General features: G+C 42.5%; 2 protein-coding genes across 2 annotated transcripts; both read right to left on the bottom strand.

Moving 5' to 3' along the window:
* Positions 1-3,766: 3,766 nt before the first annotated feature.
* LOC121546323 lies at positions 3,767-15,622 on the bottom strand. The gene is made up of 6 exons (XM_041857520.2): positions 14,999-15,622; positions 14,622-14,752; positions 14,239-14,418; positions 5,640-5,804; positions 5,144-5,255; positions 3,767-4,915 (listed from the first exon to the last, which is right to left on the bottom strand). Exons 1-6 carry the CDS (start codon positions 15,279-15,281, stop codon positions 3,969-3,971), a joined length of 1,818 nt encoding a protein of 605 aa, XP_041713454.2. The 5' UTR covers positions 15,282-15,622; the 3' UTR covers positions 3,767-3,968.
* Positions 15,623-16,111: 489 nt separating this feature from the next.
* Positions 16,112-21,896, bottom strand: LOC121546330 (zinc finger protein 205). The gene is made up of 4 exons (XM_041857529.2): positions 21,861-21,896; positions 21,399-21,498; positions 20,962-21,089; positions 16,112-17,448 (listed from the first exon to the last, which is right to left on the bottom strand). The coding sequence occupies exons 2-4, from the start codon at positions 21,487-21,489 to the stop codon at positions 16,507-16,509; spliced, it is 1,161 nt and encodes a 386-aa protein (XP_041713463.2). The 5' UTR covers positions 21,490-21,498; positions 21,861-21,896; the 3' UTR covers positions 16,112-16,506.
* Positions 21,897-24,424: the final 2,528 nt, after the last annotated feature.

The raw sequence follows: 24,424 nt of genomic DNA, 5'->3' as shown, positions 1-24,424 counted from the left end.
CCGGACATCAGCAGGACTGCAGACTGTAAACACAAATTGAACAGAAACGCATAACGTTTTATATAAGAAACTCTTTGCAGTACACACATAAACATGACATGATATTATAAAATATTAACCACAGTTAAGTCCCATCTCTAACACTGAACAATATGGAGCCATTGGAGGTTATAAAGACTTTCCATATGTGTTGATTCAAGAATTAAGTATGTTTTGGTTCGACTGAGATAAGGGGAACTCAGTTCCTGCAATGATACAAAAATAACCAAGTCAAACAGCACAGAGTCAATTTTGTATTTAATTTCTACAAATTGGTAATACAGTACTTTTATCACAAAACATGTGACAAGTAGAACTTTTCTCACTATGGTAACACTTTACCTTTTCTGTAAATCTGGTATCCTCACTTTGATAAAATGAATTTTAGAATACTTTGGAAAAAGGTTCAACATTACATTACAAACAGCTTCACTACTTTATGTCAAGAAAACATAAATTAAGGTACTATCATTATATGACTATTAAACACCAGTATCAACCTAAAGGGACAAGGTTGTCACTCTTCATTAGTGAAGCATTTTTACAGTGTGTTTGTCTACAAGGCTGAAGAAAAAGGTAACTCCTTATTAAATTCAGTTTTAGTCTTAATTTTCAAGCTGTTGGCTGTAGGCTACGTCCTTTCTCAACACACAATAAATGTAATTCTACATTTCAAAGGAGGAAAAAACATGTGAGATTCGAACTCTTGCCACAATCTGCGACAATTACATGGAGCTAGGCACTCCACATAGAGAGCAATTTGACCAGTCCGTTAAATACACTTGTAGTTGTTTTGATTATCAGTATGTGCTGTTGTACTTCTCTTAAGGACGCTTCCGTGAACAAGTTTTGGAACACGTCCATCTACGTCGATGATTTTAATTGGCTGATAGGGAATTTGTTACAGGAAATAATCACGACCACCTGGTGAGGTTATCATAGGGCTAAATGTGCAAGGTAAAAAAAAATAATAATTATGCAATGGGAACAGCTAGCGTGTAGCTTTTGATCACGTGCCACTACATTAACGATTTGAATGGGCTGATGCTTAAACTTAACCTTGAACTTAAACTTTTTCTAATGTTCGCAAGTATGGCCCCGGAGTGTTTACCCATTCCCACTACGTTTGCGTCCTATACTGTCGTTACATAATTATTTAATTGTTGTTAAACCCATCATGGTGGACATAAATATGATGTTGTGGGTAAATGAGTAATCTATAATAAGTCCAAAATCCTCAGACAAACCTGACTAAAATATTTTGACGTGTACAGTAGGTGTTTGTTAGTGTGTTACATCGGTAGGCATATTAAGGCTTAGATTCAATACGATCCATCGTTAACCGGCTATAGCCGACACCTGCATAGCTGTTTTGGCGGTGGAATTGCGTTGGTGCTGTCAAATCGGTGACCAGCTGCTCTTGTGATCATTGTCACGAAGCCACACCCGTCCCACTCGCGTTAGAAGTTCAGAATGAGAAAGTGTATAGAAATAGTGAGGCTCAAATTGAAAATCATTAAACTAAATAATGAATATTTATATCAGTCTAATCGAGATGTAGATTACATCTCAAATTCCAGTGTTCGAACTTGTAAAGGAGGCTGCATGGGATTTCTCTTAATGCGACTCCGTGCAGCCAAAGGCAATGTCCGCTTTAGGTATAATGCCTGGAGCAGCTTGAGGATTTGATAGTGCTTCCTCCAGTTCCACCTCCGGCACAGTCAAAACATCAGCTATGCTGGTGTTGGCTAAAGTGGATCTCATTGAATCGGGCCCTTAGTAGGTTGTATTGGTTATAAAGCTCTGTCGGTGTATGCAGAATAGGGTGAGATCAGATGTAATGAATACTAAAGAGTCACAATGAAAGTCTTAGAATGAAAAGTCCCATTTTGTGTTTATTAAACATAAACCAGGTTTAAATACACCATCTGAAAACCACACATACACATGTCAACAACAAATCGGCATGAACTTGATAACCTGCATTCATTTTCTCATTAAAAGGTTGTGGGAAAAAAACAGTTATTCAGTTGAAGTCATGAAATAGGCATTTGTGATCATCATAATGGCATGTGTGAATATAATATATCCTACACAGTACCAACACAATATGTAACATACTTTTGGGCTTATATACAGTTGGGGAAAAAAGTATTTAGTCAGCCACCAATTGTGCAAGTTCTCCCACTTAAAAAGATGAGAGAGGCCTGTAATTTTCATCATAGGTACACGTCAACTATGACAGACAAATTGAGAAAAAAAAATCCAGAAAATCACATTGTAGGATTTTTAATGAATTTATTTGCAAATTATGGTGGAAAATAAGTATTTTGGTCAATAACAAAAGTTTCTCAATACTTTGTTAAATACCCTTTGTTGGCAATGACACAGGTCAAACGTTTTCTGTAAGTCTTCACAAGGTTTTCACACACTGTTGCTGGTATTTTGGCCCATTCCTCCATGCAGATCTCCTCTAGAGCAGTGATGTTTTGGGGCTGTCGCTGGGCAACACGGACTTTCAACTCCCTCCAAAGATTTTCTATGGGGTTGAGATCTGGAGACTGGCTAGGCCACTCCAGGACCTTGAAATGCTTCTTACGAAGCCACTCCTTCGTTGCCCGGGCGGTGTGTTTGAGATCAATGTCATGCTGAAAGACCCAGCCACGTTTCATCTTCAATGCCCTTGCTGATGGAAGGAGGTTTTCACTCAAAATCTCACGATACATGGCCCCATTCATTCTTTCCTTTACACGGATCAGTCGTCCTGGTCCCTTTGCAGAAAAACAGCCCCAAAGCATGATGTTTCCACCCCCATGCTTCACAGTAGGTATGGTGTTCTTTGGATGCAACTCAGCATTCTTTGTCCTCCAAACACGACGAGTTGAGTTTTTACCAAAAAGTTATATTTTGGTTTCATCTGACCATATGACATACTCCCAATCCTCTTCTGGATCATCCAAATGCACACTAGCAAACTTCAGACGGGCCTGGACATGTACTGGCTTAAGCAGGGGGACACGTCTGGCACTGCAGGATTTGAGTCCCTGGCGGCGTAGTGTGTTACTGATGGTAGGCTTTGTTACTTTGGTCCCAGCTCTCTGCAGGTCATTCACTAGGTCCCCCCGTGTGGTTCTGGGATTTTTGCTCACCGTTCTTGTGATCATTTTGACCCCACGGGGTGAGATCTTGCGTGGAGCCCCAGATCGAGGGAGATTATCAATGGTCTTGTATGTCTTCCATTTCCTAATAATTGCTCCCACAGTTGATTTCTTCAAACCAAGCTGCTTACCTATTGCAGATTCAGTCTTCCCAGCCTGGTGCAGGTCTACAATTTTGTTTCTGGTGTCCTTTGACAGCTCTTTGGTCTTGGCCATAGTGGAGTTTGGAGTGTGACTGTTTGAGGTTGTGGACAGGTGTCTTTTATACTGATAACAAGTTCAAACAGGTGCCATTAATACAGGTAACGAGTGGAGGACAGAGGAGCCTCTTAAAGAAGAAGTTACAGGTCTGTGAGAGCCAGAAATCTTGCTTGTTTGTAGGTGACCAAATACTTATTTTCCACCATAATTTGCAAATAAATTCAGGAAAAATCCTACAATGTGATTTTCTGGAATTTTTTTCTCAATTTGTCTGTCATAGTTGACGTGTACCTATGATGAAAATTACAGGCCTCTCATCTTTTTAAGTGGGAGAACTTGCACAATTGGTGGCTGACTAAATACTTTTTTCCCCCCACTGTACACCTTATATATCACACGATGTCTGGATGCAATATTCTACCCAGGAATATTCAACACTGAAATCTGTTAACCTTGTTATTCCAAATGCATCTGTGGATCTTTTCTGCTGACAACAATGAAATGTAATCTTTGTCTTAAATGCAGGGTTTGATCTAAACGTAAAAAGCTATAAAGTGGATTGTTGCTATTTTATAGAGTGGAATGTTTTTTCTGCTGGTGTATCATGAGGTAGCTCCTCTCTGAGAACCTCTTCCTGCAGTGCGTACAGGCGAACAGCCTTTCTCCCGTGTGGACCTTCAGGTGCCTCTTCAGGCTGCCAGCTTGGGTGAAGCGAATGTGACACTGGGGGCAGCTGTAGGGTTTCTCCCCTGTGTGGACCCTCTGGTGCCTCTTCAGGTTGGACAACTGGGAAAAACTCAACCGGCAAAGATGGCAGCCGAACGGTTTCTCCCCTGTGTGCATCCTCTGGTGGATCTCCAACTGTTTGGGGAAACTGAAGACTTTCCCACAAAACGAACATGGGAAGTGCTTCTCTTTGCCACTGGACCTGCTGATAGGGTTACTACTACTGTCATTTGTCAATGGGCTTGTGTAACCATTTAGTGTTGAGGCACTGGCATTGTCTGAGGTCTGGTTTAACATTAGGATAGTGTGAGGAGGATGAAGGCCAGGGAGTGTCTGTGTTGTCGCAGGGTCCATGTTCCAGTTGATAGATCCTATAGAAGGCAGGCTGAAGGCAGCACCTGTTAGGGGGTTAACCTGAGGCGCCATCAGTCTCTCTGAATCACAACTATAGGAGCAGGACGGAGCATCGCTAGCCGAGTCTGTGTCCGTTCTCACCAGCCGCATTGGGACACCTGCAAATCTACGCCTCGCCCTGGTCTCAGCCAGTCTGTTGTCATGGAGACTAAGTTCAGATGTTGTTTTGTGTTCGACTGTCTGTTTCTGGTTGTGGTTAATAGTGTTGTTCCCCAGCCCAGAGTTGAGGGCGCTGTCCCATCCACTGACCTCCACTATGTCACCTCTGGTCCTGGCCTGCTCAGTGATGTTGTCCCCTGGGCCCTTGGCTACACCCGCCTGGGTGTGGGAGTCCAAGATGTCCACCCAGTCTCCTCTGTTAGCCTCCAGCCAATTACCTGCAGGAAGAGGTTAGAAAATAGACTTTACAAACATGGCAGAAAAAACTCTACATATGGAGGTTTTTTTTCTCAATCATTTTTTTGGGGTCAGGTTTATACATTGTGTTTTTAACATAAATTGTATTGATTTCATTTTATGAATGAAGAAAAAACTATAGACAGGCGCATCACTACTCCTATTGAAGATCTATTTCTGTATGTGGGCTATATGTATGTCTCCCTTACCTTGCTCCCCCATCTTTAGTCCACTCAGCAGATCAATGCTCTCTGGTTCGTCCTCTTTTGTCTCCTCTTTGACCAGCAGCAGATCAGGCTTCCCATCTTCCATGTCTACTGACTGTAAGCGATACAGAGTGAGAGGATGTTGAATCAAGAAATTTGATATGAGCACCCTGCTATGGAGCATCTTCTGATTGGGCAATGAGGGATTGCTATGAGTACTATGCAAACATGTTAGTTGATTTGATTACTTTACACTCTTTAATGGCTTGATAATTCAAAGGCATGGTTAAACACTTAAGACAAAATTAATGAAGACCTGGGCCCATATCTACAAAGCGTCTCAGAGTAGGAGTGCTGATCTAGGATCTTTCCATATAATCTTATTCATTATGATCTAAAAGGCAAAACTGATCCTAGATCAGCACTCCTACTCTGAGAGGCTTTGTGGATCCGGGCCCTGACCTAATACCATTCAGACAGTAGTTCACAGTGGGCTCACCTCAGTGAGACTGTGTGTGGTCCTGTGCTGCTCAGCTGGTTCCTCTGTGTGTTCAGGAGGAGGTGTAGTCTGGTTGTCCTCCACGACTATGGTCCCCTCAGGGTTCCCCAGACCCTCCTCACACCCCTCCTCCTTCACCAGCAGCACCTCTGGACCCTCCTCCTCCTGGAATAGAGAGGTGATACAGATTACACAGACATACACTCCCTCAGGTACGTACACACAGATAATAAACACACTTTCAACATGGAGTGTTTACCCATCCCCACTACATTTGAGTCCTATACTGTAGTTACAGAATGACTTCATTATTGTTAAACCCATCATGGTGGACATAAATATGATGTTGTCGGTAAATATGAGTCAGCTATGATAAGTCAAAAATCATCATCAGACAAACGTGACTAAACTATTTTAAGGTGTACAATAGGTGTTTGTTAGTGTGTGGGTATGTGTAGCTATATTTAGTGTATATTGGTTATAAAGCGCTGTCTGGTGTATGCAGAATGTGATGTATACTAAAGAGAGTCTCAATCATGTCTTAAACACAAAATGGGACATTTCATTCTATTAAACATAAACACGTTTTAAATACGCCATAAAAATCTGCATGAACTTGATAAACTGCATTCATTTTCTCATTAAAAGTATCTTGGGAAAAAAATTAAGCAGTTCAATGGAAGTAATGAAACAGGCATTTGTGAACATCATATATCCTACTCAGTACAAACACAATATGTAACAGACTTTTTAGGCTTATACAGTGCCTTCAGAAAGTATTCATACCCCTCGACTTATTTCACATTTTGTTGTGTTACAGCCTGAATTCAAAATGGATTCAATAGATTTTTGTTTCTCATCCATCTAAGCACACTACCCATAATGACAAAGTGAAAACATGTTCTTAGACATTTTTGCAAATTTATTGAAAATGAAATATTCAATTTACATAAGTATTCACACCCCTGAGTCAATACTTTGTAGAAGCACCTTTGGCAGCGATTACAGCTGTGAGTCTTTCTGGGTAAGTCGCTAAGAGCTTTCCACACCTGGACTGTGCAATATTTGCCCAATATTCTTTTCAAAATTCTTCAAGCTCTGTCAAATTGGTTGTTGATCATTGCTAGACAAACATTTTCAGTTCTTGCCATAGATTTTCACTCAGGAACATTCACTGTCTTCTTGGTAAGCAACTCGTGTGTCAAAACAAATCAAATCAAGCTTTATTTATACAGCACATTTCAGACATGCAATACAATGTGCTTCACAGGAAAATACTAATAAAAACAATGAAAATAAAAACGTAAATATTTACTACTCAACAAACATAAGAGGATAAAAAACAAAAGAATAACAATAAAACTGAATGACTAAAAAGAACCCCAAGGAAAAGCAAAGGTGTGTTTTAAGATCTATTTAAAAAAGGTCCCCAGTTTCGGCCCCCCTCAGGTTCTATGGCAGGCGTTTCCAGAGGCTGGGGCCATAGTAACTAAAGGCTGCCTCTCCATGCCACTTGGTCCTAGGCTTTTGGATAGTTAAAAGGCCTGAGGGACCTACTGGGTACATAACTTCAAAGCATGTCTGACATGTATTGGGGTGCACAATCATGGATTGATTTAAAAACCAAGAGAAGAATCTTAAAATTAATTGTAAACCTCACAGGCAGCCAGTGCAGAAACCTTAAAACTGGTGTAATGTGTGCTCTCCATCTGGTCTTGGTCAGTACCCGTGCTGCAGCATTCTGTATGTTTTGCAATTGACCAATGCCTTTCTTGGGTAGACCAGACAGGAGAGCAATACAGTAGTCAAGCCTGCTTGTAGTAAAAGCATGGATGAGTCTCTCTGTATCAGCCTGAGAGAGAAATTACCGCAACGTGGCAATGTTCCTCAGGTGGTAAAAAGCTAATGTCTGATTCAAAATTGAGTTCAGAATCTAATATTACGCCTAGGTTTTTTACCTGGTGTTTTATCTTTATTGAGTTAAAATGTGCGGCCAGATTCTCTCTTTGTGCTTTGGCTCCAACAATAAGTACCTCTGTCTTGTCTTGATTTAGCTGGAGGAAGTTGTGAGCCATCCAAGTATTTAAATCACTAATAATACAGTCTAATAATTTATCTGTGGAGCTAAAATCCTCTGGAGAGACAGAAATGTAAAGTTGTGTATCGTCTGCGTAGCAGTGAAAATCAATGCTGTGCTTTCTGATAATGCCGCCAAGGGGTCACATATATCAACTGAACAGTACCAGTCCCAAAATCGAACCTTGTGGTACGCCACATGTATTTTCTCTGAGTTATGTTCACCAAGGGTGACAAAAAACTCTTGACCGGTTAAATAGGTCCTAAACCAATTTAGAACTGGACCGGCGAGGCCAACCCACCTCAACACAGTGTCGAATGCAGCACTTAAATACAAGAGTACAAGGACGGAGAGCTGTTTGGCATCTGTTTGGCATCTGTTTGGCATCTGTGTTGGCTCTAAGATCCTTTAACACTTTAACTAAGGCTGTCTCTGTGCTGGGCCCGAAAACCAGATTGGCACTTAAAAAATAATTTACCGGTTTGAACACCAATTTCTCCAGAATTTTGCGTAAGAATGCAAGGTTGGAGATTGGCGAAAATTGCTAAGAGCTGAAGAATCTAGATTACTTTTCTTCAGAAGGGGTTTCACCATAGCAGTTTTTAGTGCAGTGGGAGAAGTGCATGTGAACAGGGAGTGATTAACAACAATAGCTTGCACTTCTTCAGATATGCAATTAAAAACTGTTTTAAGAAGGTGGTGGGGATAGGATCGAGAAGGCAGGTAGAAGTTGTGATATCACTTTCCTGAGCATGTCTGTGTCAACCAGGGAAAATAAATACATCCATAGTGCCTTTGCGTGGTAGGATAGGGCACATACACTATATATACAAAAGTATGTGGACACCCCTTCAAATTAGTGGATTCGGCTATTTCAGCCACCCCCGTTTCTGACAGGTGTATAAAATCGAGCACACAGACATGCAATCTCCATAGACAAACATTGGCAGTAGAATGGCCTTACTGAATAGCTCAGTGACTTTCAACGTGGCACCGTCATATGATGCCTCCTTTCCAACAAGTCAGTTCATCAAATTTCTGCCCTGCTAGAAATGCCCCCGGTCAACTGTAAGTGCTGTTATTGTGAAGTGGAAATGTCTAGGAGCAACAACGGCTCAGCCGCGAAGTGGTAGGCCACACAAGCTCACAGAACGGGACCGCAGAGTGCTGAAACGCTTAGCGCGTAAAAAGGATCTGTCCTCGTTTGCAACACTCCCTACCGAGTTCCAAACTGCCTCTGGAAGCAACGTCAGCACAATAACTGTTTGTCAGGAGCTTCATGAAATGGGTTTCCATGGCCGAACAGCCTAAGATAACCATGCGCAATAACAAGCGTTGGCTGGAGTGGTGTAAAGCTCGCCGCCATTGGACTCTGGAGCAGTGGTAACGCGTTCTCTGAGTAATGAATCACGCTTCACCATCTGGCAGTCCGACTGACAAATCTGGGTTTGGCGGATCCCAGGAGAACGCTACCTGCCCCAATGCATAATGCCAACTGTGAGGTTTGGTGGAGGAGGAATAATGGTCTGGGGCTGTTTTTCATGGTTCGGGCTAGGCTCCTTAGGTCCAGTGAAGGGAGATCTTAACGCTACAGCATACAATGACATTCTAGACGATTCTGTGCTTCCAACTTTGTGGCAACAGTTTGGGGAAGGCCGTTTCCCATTTCAGCATGACATTGCCCCCGTGCACAAAGCGAGGTCCATACAGAAATGGTTTGTCGAGATCGGTGTGGAATAACTTGACTGGCTTGCACAGAGCCCTGACCTCAACCCCATCGAACATCTTTGGGATGAATTGGAACGCCGACTGCGAGCCAGGCTTAATCGCCCAACATCAATGCCCGACCCACTAATGCTCTTGTGGCTGAATGGAAGCAAGTCCCCGCAACAATGTTCTAACATCTAGTGGAAAGCCTTCCCAGAAAAGTGGAGGCTGTTATAGCAGCAAAGGGGGGACCAACTCCATATTAATGCCCATGATTTTGGAATTAGATGTTTAACGAGCAGGTGTCCATATACTTTTGGTCATGTAGTGTATCATCAAACTTCTCATCAGGTCTTTCTTGACTGATACCCAGCCTAATGTTTGTTATCTTATCTCTAAAATATGCCGCAAACTCATCACATTTAGATGTGGAGGAAAGTTCACATAGGTTTGCGGGGGTAGGATTTATCAGGCCATCAATGGTCAAGAAGAGCACACTCTAATTATTCTGATTATTAGTGATCAAGTTAGAAAAAACAGTGTAGATTTGGCCTTGTGTTGTAGGTTATTGTCCTGCTGAAAGGTGAATTCATCTCCCAATGTCTGGTGGAAAGCATACTGAACCAGGTTTTCCTCTAGGATTTTGCCTGTGCATAGCTCCATTCTGTGTCTTTTTTATCCTGAAAAACTCCCCAGTCCTTAACGACTACAAGCATACCCATAACATGATGCAGCCACCACTATGCTTGAAAATTTGGAGAGTGATACTCAGAAATGTGTTGTATTGTATTGTATTTTCCCCAAACATAACACTTTCAAGTCAATTGCTTTGCCACATTTTTTGCAGTATTACTTTAGTGCAGGGGTATTCAAATGCAATTTGAGAAGGTCCAGTCACACAAATGTCCTATGTGGGAAAGGTCCTGATAGAATAGTTATTGTCATTTATCGGTGCTCTAGTACAGCATAGTAACGAACTTACCATTGTCCATATTATGATTTGGGATACATGGCTTTATATCAATTTTTTTCAGGACTACTATTAAATACATTAAATGAAACCAATCAGATTCATTGTAATGAATTACAAACAACTTCTTTATTTTGACTGTGAACATGTGCATTGTCCAGGCTGTACTGTAGTAGTAAGTAGGCTATTACTATTTGTCATGCTGCTTCAAAGAAAGTTAAGAAATTAGTACAACAAAAAGTATTTTAAAAATGAATGGTTTCTCTTTTGACAAAAATATAATGAAGTGCACATTTGTGACAACATTGCTGAAGAACAAAAGTGGTTGCATAGTAATCTGTAAGCAAAAAAGTTACTGAGCCAATGTACATGGGCCTTGCATTTCTCTTAATTGAATAAATAATAATAATAAACTAAAGTGCACATTTTATGGAGAGAAAAGGAGAGTCCAATAGAAAAGAAAATCTGAGTGCACAGACTGTGTTCCATGCATGCACAAGTCACTCTGGGCCTTGCATCAATGACTAATGAGAGAAATGACAGAAATGGTGTGAGTGCAATTCTAAGACACTGGTGCAGGTGTTCATTGGTGAGCCTGGTGTGGTATTTGGTTTTAATAATGTTCATTGTGGAGAAGGCTGACTCACAGCAGTATGTGGAACCAAACATGATCAGGATGTGTAGTGCCATTTTGTTTAGAACAGGGAAACCAGCTGCAGGCACCATCTTTCCCCACAAACTGACAGGGTCACAATCACCAACCTGCTCTTTCAAAGCCACATTTTCTTGCAGTTCAATCAACTCCATTTGTAGTATTGCAACATTTACCCATTTGCTTCCTCTGAAAACTCTGTGACATTTGTGACCAAGAAGGGGTTCTGTATGAACAGCAGCAGTTGTCTTCCAAGAGCAAAGTCATCAAAGTGAGCCTTGAAGTTATCCATCAGCTTCTGTATGAAACCACCATGGTGGGGCACATCTTTCTTTCCCTGGGTTTGCTCCAGAAGATTGGGGAAGTGGACAAGTTCTCCCTGGAGATCAGTCTTGAAAATCTCAAATTTCCTCTGGAAAGCCCAGACTGCTGTTATCAAATCACACACGGTGTTGTTCTGTCCCTGCAGCTTAACAATGATGAGCTCATTAAGATGTGATGTAATGTCTGCCAAAATTGCAGCTGTTTGCATTTTTTTCCATATCTTCCATTAACTCTGTAAACTGACTTGCCTTTTCACTCTTTTGCTCTGATCGGAAAGATTTTATCTCCTTCCGAATGACCCAAAAGCGCATCCAAAACCCTGCCTTTGCTGAGCCATCTGACATTGTTGTGCAGTAGTAAGTCATCATAGCTGGCATTAACCTCTGTCAGCTATGATGACCTCGCATATTGGGCTTTGAGCTGATTGATTTTTCTCGTTCTCACCTCTGTGTTTTGGGGATACGTTTGCTCGAAATGACTGTGTTTTGTGTCATAGTGGCGCTTCACATTGGCACTTTTCACGAGCGCTACGGACTCTGAGCATATCAGACACATTGGTTTTGAACTTAATGCGAGGAGAATTAATGCATACTTGTCTGTCCACTCGTCTTTGAAAATGTGATTTTTGCTATCAACTTTTATTTTCTTTGAACAAGCCATCCTCACATTCACAATGTCTATCGATGGACGTATTTCCGTGTGTGTCTGTCTGCTGCTTGCTCCCAGTCCCAACACAGTCTTTCACTGTCGAAGATATTTGCATATATTTATGCGATTGGATGAGACTAATTTGCATAAATGCACGCGATTGGATAGGACACGGCCCCAGGCTGGTGTTTCTTCACCACTGCTAGAGACAGAGAGAGGCTGCACTGCACTTGGGAAACGGCGCCCGGTCGATCATGTTTGAAAGCTGTCTGAAATTAAATTATTTACTGACTTCGATATCGTTTGGTGCTGTTCGGTCCGTATTGACCCTTTGCTGGGTCCGGATATGGACCGCGATCCACCATTTGAGTATGACTGCTTTAGTGCCTTGTTGCAAACAGGATGCATGTTTTGGAATATTTTTATTCTGTACAGGCTTACTTCTTTTGTCAATTAGGTTAGTATTGTGGAGTACCTACAATGTTGTTGATCCATCCTCAGTTTTCTCCCATCACAGCCATTAAACTCTGTAACTGTTTTAAAGTCACCATTGGCCTCATGGTGAAATCCCTGAGCAGTTTCCTTGCTCTCCGGCAACTGAGTTAGGAAGGACGCATGTCTCTTTGTAGTGACTGGGTGTGTTGATACACCATTAAAAGTGTAATTAATAACTTCACAATGCTCAAAGGGATATTCAATGTCCGTTTTTGTTTCATCTACCAATAGGTGCCCTTCTTTACGAGGCATTGGATAACCTCCCTGGTCTTTGTGGTTGAATCTGTGTTTGAAATTCACTGATTGACTGACTGAGGGACCTTACAGATAATTATATGTGCGTGGTACAGAGATGAGGTAGTCATTCAAAAATCATGTTAAACACTATTATTGCACACAGAGTGAGTCCATGCAACTTATTATATGAGTTGTTCAGCACATTTTTACTCCTGAACTTATTTACGCTTGCCATAACAAAGGGGTTGAATACTCATTGACTCAAGACATTTCAGCTTTTCATTTTTTATAATTTGTACAAATTTCAAAAAACATAATTCCACTTTGACATTATGTTTTCTGCAGTGTGTACAGGCGAACGGCCTCTCTCCCCTGTGGACCTTCAGGTGCATGTTCAGCTGGTGCTGGCGGGCGAATCTCTTCTCACAATGGGTGCAGCTATATGATTTCTTCCCTGTGTGGACCCTCTGGTGGATCTCCACCTTATGGGGGCAGCTGAAGCCTTTGTTACAGAACATGCAGAGGAACCGTTTCGCTTTCCTATTGACTGATGTTGCTGCCCCTCCCTGCGACTTGGCCCGTTGGTCCTTTGAGTTCAATACCTGATCGAAAAGGACGTTTCAATCGGAAGAACCCATCGATGTGGACACTGGGTCGTGATCCCTGAACAAGTGTAAAGGAGAGTGGGTCGCAACATTTGCATTTGTCTCTAAGCTTTCCCTGTAATCTAAGAAATCTCTCCCCTGTGAGTGTCTGTCTCCTAGGTTACTATCTGCATTCCATGTGGGAGGAACGTCGCCCTCCACTTTCACAGTCACTTCATCTACGACCAGACCCTCCCCTTTCTTAGCTAGGCACCCTTCAGAGTATACACTACTACTGTACTGGTTCCAGTCCCCTTTAGACAGATCAGTCTGTGTCTCTAAACCCAAGGGCATGTTGCTAGGGTCCATCTCTGTAGCATAAGAACAAGATGGATCATCACCGCCAGTGTCTAACGCATCACTATCCCCACGGGAATTAACCGTCCTCTGGCGAAATACCGGTAAATATTCGGAGCAGTGTTTCGTTTAGAAATTTCTCAAAGCCAGAAAGAAAACAGGGCATTGCGGAGGAAACTACAGCTACTGGAACTGAAGGTGTCACGGGAGCGCACAGAGAGGACAACGAGAGATCGCGTCCTCGCCAGTCGTCCCAGTAGTGTCAAGATCCTCGACCGATACAGAGGAATGGCAAGAGGTACATTTTGCAGAAGGCCGAGGCTGTGGGTCAGGTCTAGAAGGAATGTCATACCGCTAATAGCAAAGTTGATTGATTTAATTAATTTACTGTTATCATACACAATTAAAAGAATAGGAGGTCAGCCCAGTAGCCCCAGCCTCTCTGGATCTGATCTGTGGTCAGACCCTGTGTGTAAGAGCCTTTGTGTTACAGTTAAAGTCTCGGTGTATGTCTCTGACTTGAGGACGGCGTTCGCCATTCCACTGACCTCCCTGATGCTGCGTCGGGTCCTGGCCTGGGGCATGGTGACGGTGGGGAGGTCCTCCATGGCTACAGGGGGCGCCACTCCAACCACTGCTCCAGTCTGGATGTCTCTGTTGTGTCTTGGGTCCTCTCCTTCAGTCCTCTCCTGCTTGACCCCAGGATCTGCAGCCTCTGCATCTGCAGACTGACACAAGAAGAGAGGAGGTTATTATTAGTACATGATTTGAATTGGATAACAATGTCGTAGGGAAGTCTCACAAGCTCCCCTATGGCAGATAAATAAGGATGTACATGTATGCAAATTAATAGCTGAGGGGAGCCTTTCTAAAAAATTAACTGGCAACATTTGATGTACTGTCATTTTTTATGTTACACTATGACACTAACCTCTATCACGATAACATGCTGGGTTGATGTTGCACTCCCCTCAACAGCAGCTATGGGTTGGTCATCTCTCCACGTGCTGTGTCCCGCTGGGTTCACAAAGCTCCTGTGGCCTCCAGTGAGATGTCCTTCACCTAATAGAGTGATTGAGGGAAAAGGAGTGGTTAAGTAAGTACTGTCAATGATCAACGCTACATTGTACACTTTTGACACTGACTACAATTGGCAAGGATGTAATTTATTGATTGATTATGTTCCATGCATCATTCTTTTAATTGAGTATGATAACAGTAAATTAATTAAATCAATCAACTGTGCTATTAGCGGCATGACATCCCTTCTAGACCTGACCCACAGCCTCGGCCTTCTGCAAGATGTACCTCTTGCCATTCCTCTGTATCGGTCGAGGATCTTGACACTACTGGGACGACTGGCGAGGACGCGATCTCTCGTTGTCCTCTCTGCGCGCTCCCGTGACACCTTCAGTTCCAGTAGCTGTAGTTTCCTCCGCAATGCCCTGTTTTCTTTCTGGCTTTGAGAAATTTCTAAACGAAACACTGCATAGTCGTCGTCTACGAGTTTACAGATCTCTGCCACGGCTGAATTCGCTAGCACCTCCATGATGGAGGCTATTTGAGTGTGAAAAACCATATAGTTAGCCATTGTTAGGTAACATTAGCAGCTAGTTAGCGTTACCTAGATAACATCTATCAACCAAGTCCTGTCTCCAACGCGATTTAAAGACTGCATGGGATATGTATGCGATGTCGTGCAGTTTTGAGTTCGAGTGTTAATAAACGTCTAAATAACAACAAAAATACTAACGTGGAATTTGTTCTTGGACATTGTTTACTTACGTTTACAGAGAATGGATGTTATTGGTTGGCTCAAAGTGTGCGGCTAAATAAAAAGATTATGCGCGCAGTACTTTGAAATACGGTATTACTTAATATGTTACACATCAAACCTATTCATGCACCTTTCCTTATTTGGATAAAGTCTGTCCTCCGTGAACCGGAAACCGATAAGTGGTTGAGGAGAAGTAAATTCGTTAGTGGACAAACGGAAGTGTCCTCCCCTCATTGATAGTCAGTCATCTGCTTTTGTTTTGTTGGTGGGGAAAAGCAATTTAAAAACAATATGCTACTTATGTTTATCTATAAAATGTCTTGCACTACTAACTTAATTATCACTTTACACATGTATTCTGTGATCCACCCGTAAACATTATTTGCCTCATGACCCGCGAATATGGAGAAGTAGTCTCATTTCATACAAGAGCATTTTCGTCCACATTGCCTCTCCTTGATTACCTTTGACCTTTTTCAAAAGGAGGCGAGAGAGGACGCAAAAGTTGCTCAAAACCAATTGAGAAAAGGCCATGATCAGTATATTTCAAGCTCAGAGCAGGCTTGTTTAGAAAATGTACCGTAAATGACCTAAAAAGAATGGTTGGCTAGATCAGTAAGGACAGAAACCTATAGGTTCGAAGGAAGCCAAGAAAACTGAGGCCAATTTTTATTCTAAATGATAAACAAGCAAATACAAAATCAACATATCAAAAGGACAACATGATTTCTCATTTATTAACAGATTGTATCACCAATTTTTTTGTAGAAAACTAACTACTGTTCAGTCCTGGAGGGCCGAAACACTTCTGGTATTTGTTTCTACCTGTTAGTTAATTGCGCTCACCTGGTGTCCCAGGTCTGAATTAGTCCCTTATTAGAAGGAGAGGATGAAATCCAGAAGTGTTTTGGCCCTCCAGGACCGACATTGAACAGCACTGAGGGACTTAGTAATCCAAAAACACTTCACATGATAACTATAATATATCAGTTAAAGAATGGTTCCCAGATATCCCCTGTGTACATCTCAAGCCACACTGCTATGATTTCTCCCCATTGTGGACACTCCTATGTTTAATAAGGTTACTCTGGAAGGAGAAGCTCTTGTAACACAGAGTGCACATGAATGGCCTCTCCTTGGTGTGAACGGTCTGGTGCTGCTTCACATAGTTTGCATGAGCAAAGCGCTTCCCACAAGTGGGGCAGGCGTACGGCTTGTCGGCGTCCGTCTTAATGCTCGGCCTTCCACGTTGTGACCCAATGACACCAGAGGAGGTAGAAGCAGGAACCACCGCCCTCAGGTGGTTAGTCTTTGAGCTCCCTCCTTGACCTCTAGTCATTGTTTGGGTGTTGTTGGGATTGTGTGCTGTGTTATAGGCTAGGTACCTCTCATGGTGAACGCTCATCCTGACCCTGTCTGCATTTGTGGGGTTACCATGAGGAAGCTGAGGAACACTAGGTCCAGGCCCAGGCCTTCTATGAACCCAGTCACCAGGCATTAGACTAGACCCTGAAGGAGAAGACCGACTTCCTGAAAGACTACCGCCAGGGGGGTCTCCCACCTCTCTCTGTGAAGGCTGAAACCCAGGGTGACCTGCTCTATTCATCATGGATACTGTGGTGTTTGAATCATAGGAAAAGGAGGGTCTATCTCTATCAGCCCCAGGCCCTGCTTCATCCCTGCACTGAGACTGTGAAGAGAAGGGTCTGGGCTGCAGACTGGATCCCTGACTGGAGCCTCTATCTCTCTGATGACCACCAGGACTGAGGTTGTTCAGTCCACCTGTCCACTGGTTGTGTTCTGTGTGGTGGTGGAGTCTCTCAACCTCGCGTTTGGGTCCTGGTTCCGACTCGGAAAGGAAGAGCGAAGACTCCTGATCCAGGATCCTGATCCGGGGCCAGGGTTTGTGACCAGCCATCTCAGAGGTCCACTCTCTCCCACCAGTAACACTGGATATCAGCAGGTCTTCTTCGACTGCAGACTGCAAAAAAATATTGTAGAGAAAAGTGTCAAAGTTCATATAAGAAACTCTTTGCTGTACACACAGAAACATGACATGATATTATAAACTGTTAACCACAGTCAAGACCATCTCTAATACTGTGATAAAATTACCTAACAATATGGAGCCATTGGAGTCTATTATTAAAACAATTCCATATGTGTTAATTTAAGAATGAAGTATAATGTTTGGGTTTGACTGAGGTAAGGGAAACTGTCCCTAAAAATACAAATAAAAAATCAAGTCAGCAGAGTCAAGTTTGTATTTCATTTCAACAAAATGGCCATAAGCTCACATAACTTCGAAGTACAGTACTTTTATCGCACAAAACGATACATGTGACAAGTAAAATATAATTTCACACTATGTTAATGTAACCAGGTAGAAGTTTGGTGTCAGACCCCCCCCCCCCTTTACTGAGTAAAAGTAAAGATACCTTAATAGAAAATGACTCAAGTATTAGTGAGTCACCCAGTAAAATCCTACTTGAGAAAAAGTCTAAAAGTATTTGGTTTTAAATATACTTAAGTATCAAAAGTAAATGTAATTGCTCAAATATACTTTATCAAAAGTAAATCATTTCAATTTCCTTATATTAAGCAAAACAAACGGCACCATTTTCTTGTTGTTTTTTTTAAATGTAAGGATAGCCAGGGGCACGCTCCAACACTCAGACATAATTTACAAACTAAGCATGTGTTTAGTGAGTCCGGCAGATCAGAGGCAGTAGGGATGACCAGGGATGTTCTCTTGATAAGTGTGTGAATTAGAATATTTTCCTGTCCTGCTAAGCATTCAAAATGTAACGAGTACTTTTGGGTGTCAGGGGAAATGTATGCAGTAAAAATTACATCATTTTCTTTAAGAATGTAGTGAAGTAAAAGTTGTAAAAAATATAAATAGTAAAGTACAGATACCCCAAAAAAACTACTTAAGTAGTACTTTCAAGTATTTTTACTTAAGTACTTTACAACACTGGTTACAGATAAGATACGCTATGTTACTTTTGCTGATTCTATTGTTGTATTGATGAATGAACTGTATTGCTTTTTGTAAAAGCTCAGACACACTGGTAGGATTGTCAAACGTTTGCCTGCCGACAGTACTTAGCACCTCTGAACAGTGTCGACAGTCAATCTCTTTTGAGTTCACACAGCAAAGACCTTGAAGTCGTCAGCCACTCAGCCTTGTTAAACTACTCCAAACCAGAAGGTGGCAGTAGCATTGCTTGGCAATGGATGTCCGTGTGTTACTTACTTATGGTCTAGATTCCAATGTTAGCTAAATAGCTGTGCTAATGTTGCTATTTTGTAGAAAGCCCTTGTTGATACTAGCCAGACGGCCACAGCTAGATAGCTACCTAGCAAGATAACGAAGAAGATGTAATTCACTCTGCATAATCTCATACTACCAGTACCAGCCCATGGCCAAATGTTTAGCTATCTAGCTAACGTTAGCATATTCGCTAGCTAGCACACCATAGCTAGCTAAGGACACTGCACTAACACAGGCAGCTGTTTCATGGAAACTAATCCATTGTGATTTAATTATGTCAATACTAGCTACAGTGGTTAGGTTGCTGGGAGGAAGTATTTACTGTTGTGTGCATTGCGTCTGTGCACTTCGCTAGCTACATTACATTTTTAGTCATTTAGCAGACGCTCTTATCCAGAGCGACTTACAGTTAGTGAGTGCATACATTTTTCATACTGGCCCCCCGTGGGAATCGAACCCACAACCCTGCCATTGCAAACGCCATGCTCTACCAACTGAGCTACAGGAGCTACCATCCCATAGCTTCCATTGCATATGAAGTGTGACTGGCTCATGACATTTAACCGCGGATGTACAGAGAAAATGCCCTATTCTTTTCCATTTTGTTGTCACTCCTTTTAGCTCCCCCAGTTCGTGCTCTCGGATTGACTTAAGGTCAAGTTGTTGGCCACTGACGAGCATTACGATTCTACAAGTAGACTCAACAGGTTTGTCGCTTCCGGGTCGGCACGCAGCAGGTACCGCTTTTGTTCTAGCAAGAGAAGGAACGGCCTCCCACTGTGATAAGTACCTATTGGCAGTCTATCTGCAGTGAGATTCTCAGTGCGTTTCATGCTTAACCAATTGCATTTTCATCTTTAAACCATGCATTGTAGCCATGCTGTATTTCTTACATTGTGTTCTGTTTTTGGATTCAGATTTGGCTTTTGTCACCGTTTCTTAGACCTGAATAGCTATATGAGCTTCTGATAGCCTACTAGAACTCTATATGCATTAAGCATTTAACCTAAATAATGTGAACCTGATCTGCTCCTACAAACCCATTGATACAGTATCTTCCACTTTGCTCTTTTGTCCTAATAAACTATTTTTATAAAAAGAAGGGACACTGGTCTGTGCCTCTATAAACGAGGGACAACCTGAGTACATTCTCAATATTACATTAACTGTTCCGTACCTTCGCTTTAATAAAATACCTTTTAGAATACTTTGGAAAAGGTTCAACATTACACACATCTTCACTACTTTATGTCAAGAAAACATGACACTTAATCAGTGAAGCATTTTTACAGACACCATCACACCAACCATCACCATATCATCTACTCTGCCTCATCATACTCATTCTTTCCTCAGTTCACCTCACCCAGTTCCCTACTACATCCACAACCAACAGAATTAACTACAAACTAACTAGTACTACATTACATGTCACTATACTCTATACATGGGCCGTGTGCATTTTCTGCTGGTGTATCCTGAGGTAGCTGCTCTCGGAGAACCTCTTCCCGCAGTGCATACAGGCCTCTCTCCCGCGTGGACCTTCGGGTGCTTCTTCAGCTGATGCTGGCAGGAGAACCTCTTCTCACACTGGGGAGCAGCTGTAGGATTTCTCCCCTGCCACATCAGGTTGGACGAGTGTGAAACACTGGCCTGGCACAGGTGTCAGCCGAACGGTTTCACCCCCATGTGCATCCTCTGGTGGCCCCCCACCTGTTGGGGGAAACTGAAGGCTTTCCCACAGAACGAACACGGGAAGCGCTTCTCTTTGCCACCGGATCTACAGATAGCGTTACTACTACTGTCATTTGTCAATGGGCTTGTGTTGCCATTTAGTGTTGAGGCACTGGCATTGTCTGAGGTCTGGTTTAACATTAGGAGAGTGTGAGGAGGATGAAGGCCAGGGAGTGTCTGTGTTGTCACAGGGTCCATGTTCCAGTTGATAGATCCTATAGAAGGCAGGCTGAAGGCAGCACCTGTTAGGGGGATTAACCTGAGGTCCCATCAGTCTCTCTGAATCACAACTATAGGAGCAGGACGGATCATCGCTAGCCGAGTCTGTGTCTGTTCTCTCCTGCCGCATATGGACCCCCCCGCAGACCAAATCTATGCCTCCCAGTACCCGCAGTCTGTTTTGTTTTTCGACTGTCTGTTTCTGGTTGTGGTTAACATGTTGTTCTCCAGCCCAGAGTTGAGGATCATGTCCCATCCACTGACCTCTACTATGTCACCTCTGGTCCTGGCCTGCTCAGTGATGTTGTCCCCTGGGCCCTTGGCTGCACTGGTCTGGGTCTGGGAATCCAAGATGGTTGCCCAGTCTCCTCTGTTAGCCTGCAGCCAACCACCTGCAGGAAGAGGTTACAAACTAGACTTTACAAACATGACAGAGAACACTCACTTCATTTTGGTCAATTAACTGGTCAAGTTCAGACATTATAATGTGTGTTTTTTTATGTATGATTTCATTTTATGAATGAGGAGAAAATAGCCAGGCGCATCACTATTCCTATTGAAGATCTATTACTGTATGGACTATATGCATTGTCTTACGTCAGATAGTGAGACGATTCCTCCAGCACTGATGAGGGACGAGTGTCGCGTAGGAGTGACGCCACCTGTCGGAAGACAATGGGCTATATGTATTTCTCCCTTACCTTGCTCCCCACTCAGCAGGTCAATGCTCTCTGGTTCGTCCTCTATTGTCTCCTCTTTGACCAGCAGCAGATCAGGCTTCCCATCCTCCATGTCTACTGACTGTAAGAGATACAGAGTGAGAGGATGTTGGATCAAGAAATCGGATATGAGCACCCTGCTATGGAGCATCTTCTGATTGGGCAATGAGGGATTGCTATGAGCACTATGCAACATTTAGTTGATTTGATTACTTGACACTGTTTAATGGTTTGATAATTAAAAGGAATGGTCCCACACTTAACACAGAATTCATAAAGACCTGGCCCCGTATCCACAAAGAGTGCTGATCTTTCCATATAATCTTATTCATTATGATCTAAAAGGCTAAACTGATCCTAGATCAGCACTCCTACTCTGAGAGGCTTTGTGGATACGGACCCTGACCTAATACCATACAGACAGTAGTTCACAGTGGGGCTCACCTCAGTGAGACTGTGTGTGTTCCTGTGCTGCTCAGCTGGTTCCTCTGTGGGTTCAGGAGGAGGTGTAGTCTGGTTGTCCTCCATGACCATGGTCCCCTCAGGGTTCCCCAGACCCTCCTCACACCCCTCCTCCTTCACCAGCAGCACCTCTGGATCCTCCTCCTCCTGGAAGAGACAGGTGATACAGATTACAGGTACGTACACACACAGAAAATAAACACACTTTCAACATGGAGTGTTTACCCATCCCCACTACGTTTGAGTCCTATACTGTAGTTACAGACTGACTTCATTGTTGTTAAACCCATCATGGTGGACATAAATATGATGTTGTGGGTAAATAGGAGTCAGCTAAGGTAAGTCAAAAGTCATCATCAGACAAACCTGACTAAACTATTGTGACATGTACAGTAGGTGTGTGTTAGTGTGTGGGTTTGTGTAGGTATATTTAGTAAGAGTATATTGGTTATAAAGCTCTGTTGGGTGTATGCAGAATAGGGTGAGATCAGATGTGATGTATACTGAAGAGAATCTCAATGAAAGTCTTAGAATGAAAAGTCCCATTTTGTGTTTATTAAACATAAACCAGTTTTAAATACACCTTATGAAAACCACATATACACGTCTCAACTAAAAATCTGCATGAACTTGATAAACTGCATTCTTCTCATTAAAAGTGTCTTGGGGAAAGAAGTAGTTGAATGGAAGTAATGAAATAGGCATTTGTGAACATCATATAACTACACAGTACAAACACAATGTGTAAAATGCTTTTTAGGCTTATACTGTATGTCATTTTACATTTACATGTTTAAGTCATTTAGCAGACACTCTTATCCAGAGCGACTTACAGGAGAAATTAGGGTTAAGTGCCGTGATCAAGGGCACAGACAGATTTTTCACCTAGTCGGCTCAGGGATTCGAACCAGCCACCTTTTGGTTACTAGCCCAAAGCTCTTAACCGCTAGGCTACCTGATGCCCTCTAAATATGCCTTATACAGGTGCAGCTCAATAAATTAGAATATTGTGGAAAAGTTAAGTAATTTCAATAATTCAATTGACAAAGTGAAACTCATATATATTGTGGATTAATTACACAAAAAGTGAAATAGTTCAAGCCTGTATTTGTTTTAATCTTGATGATTACGGCTTACAGCTCATGAAAACCCCAAATTCAGTATCTCAGAAAATTAGAATATGACATAAGACCAGTGAAAAAAGGAAATGTAATACAGACATGTCGGCCTTCTGAAAAGTATGTTCTTGTACATGCAGTCAGTACTTGGTTGGGGCTCCTTTTGCATGAATCACTGCATCTATGCGGCGTGGCATGGAGTCGATCAGCCTGTGGCACTGCTGAGGTGTTATGGAAGCCCAGGTTGCTTCGATAGCGGCCTTCAGCTCGTCTGTATTGTTGGGTCTCGTGTCTCTTATCTTCCTCTTGACAATACCCCATAAATTCTCTATGGGGTTCAGATCAGGCGAGTTTGCTGGCCGATCAAGCACAGTAATCCCATGGTCATTGAACCAGGTATTGGTACCTTTGGCAGTGTGGGCAGGTGCCAAGTCCTGCTGGAAAATGAAATCAGCATCTCCATAAAGCTTGTTAGCAGAAGGAAGCATGAAGTGCTCTAACATTTCCTGGTAGACGGCTGAGTTGACTTTGGACTTGATGAAACACAGTGGACCAACACCAGAAGATGACATGGCTCCCCAAATCATCACTGACTGTGGAAACTTCACACTGGACTTCAAGCAACTTGGATTCTGTGCCTCTCCACTCTTCCTCCAGACTCTGGGACCTTGATTGCCAAATGAAATGCAAAATGTACTTTAATCTGAAAAGAGGACTTTGGACCACTGAGCGACAGACCAGTTATTTTTCTCCTTAGCCCAGGTAAGACGCTTCTGACGTTGCCTCTGGTTCAGGAGTGGCTTGACAAAAGGAATGCGACAGTTGTAGCCCATTTCCTGGATACGTCTGTGCGTGTTGGCTCTTGATGCACTGACTCCTGCCTCAGTCCACTCCTTGTGAAGCTCCCCCACATTTTTGAATGGCCTTTGCTTGACAATCCTCTCAAGGCTCTGGTTATCCCTGTTGCTTGTGCACCTTTTCCTACCATACTTCTTCCTTCCACTCGACCCCATGAATATGCTTGGATACAGCACTCTGTGAACAGCCAGCTTCTTTAGCAATGATCTTTTGAGGCTTTCCCTCCTTGTGGAGGGTATTGATGACTGTCTTCTGCACAACTGTCAAGTCAGCAGTCTTCCCCATGATTGTGAAGCCTACTGAACTGGACTGAGATACCATTTAAAGGCTCAGGAAACCTTTGCAGGTGTTTTGAGTTAGTTAGCTGATTCGAGTGTGACACCTTGAGTCTACAATATTGAACCTTTTCACAATATTCAAATTTTCTGAGATACTGAATTTGGGGTTTTCATGAGCTGTAAGTCGTAATCATCAAGATTAAAACAAATACAGGCTTGAACTATTTCACTTTTTGTGTAATTAATCCATGATATATATGAGTTTCACTTTGTCAATTGAATTATTGAAATC

The sequence above is a fragment of the Coregonus clupeaformis genome, chromosome 22 (assembly GCF_020615455.1).
Source record: "Coregonus clupeaformis isolate EN_2021a chromosome 22, ASM2061545v1, whole genome shotgun sequence".
Taxonomy (NCBI): domain Eukaryota; kingdom Metazoa; phylum Chordata; class Actinopteri; order Salmoniformes; family Salmonidae; genus Coregonus; species Coregonus clupeaformis.
This window is presented reverse-complemented; position numbering and strand designations above follow the sequence as displayed.

What these genes read in the sequence shown, in the direction of transcription:
- LOC121546323 (XM_041857520.2), bottom strand. Translation starts at nt 15,281, where the DNA reads ATGGCTAACTATATGGTTTTTCACACTCAAATAGCCTCCATCATGGAG. An exon ending in ATACAGAGGAATGGCAAGAG is followed by an intron (nt 14,753 to 14,998) that starts GTACATCTTGCA and finishes TCACTCTATTAG; the next exon opens with GTGAAGGACATCTCACTGGA. An exon ending in AGCATGTTATCGTGATAGAG is followed by an intron (nt 14,419 to 14,621) that starts GTTAGTGTCATA and finishes TTCTTGTGTCAG; the next exon opens with TCTGCAGATGCAGAGGCTGC.
- LOC121546330 (XM_041857529.2), bottom strand. Translation starts at nt 21,489, where the DNA reads ATGGAGGATGGGAAGCCTGATCTGCTGCTGGTCAAAGAGGAGACAATA. An exon ending in CCTGCTGAGTGGGGAGCAAG is followed by an intron (nt 21,090 to 21,398) that starts GTAAGGGAGAAA and finishes CTCTTCCTGCAG; the next exon opens with GTGGTTGGCTGCAGGCTAAC. An exon ending in CCAGAGGTGACATAGTAGAG is followed by an intron (nt 17,449 to 20,961) that starts GTCAGTGGATGG and finishes ATTTTTTTGCAG; the next exon opens with TCTGCAGTCGAAGAAGACCT.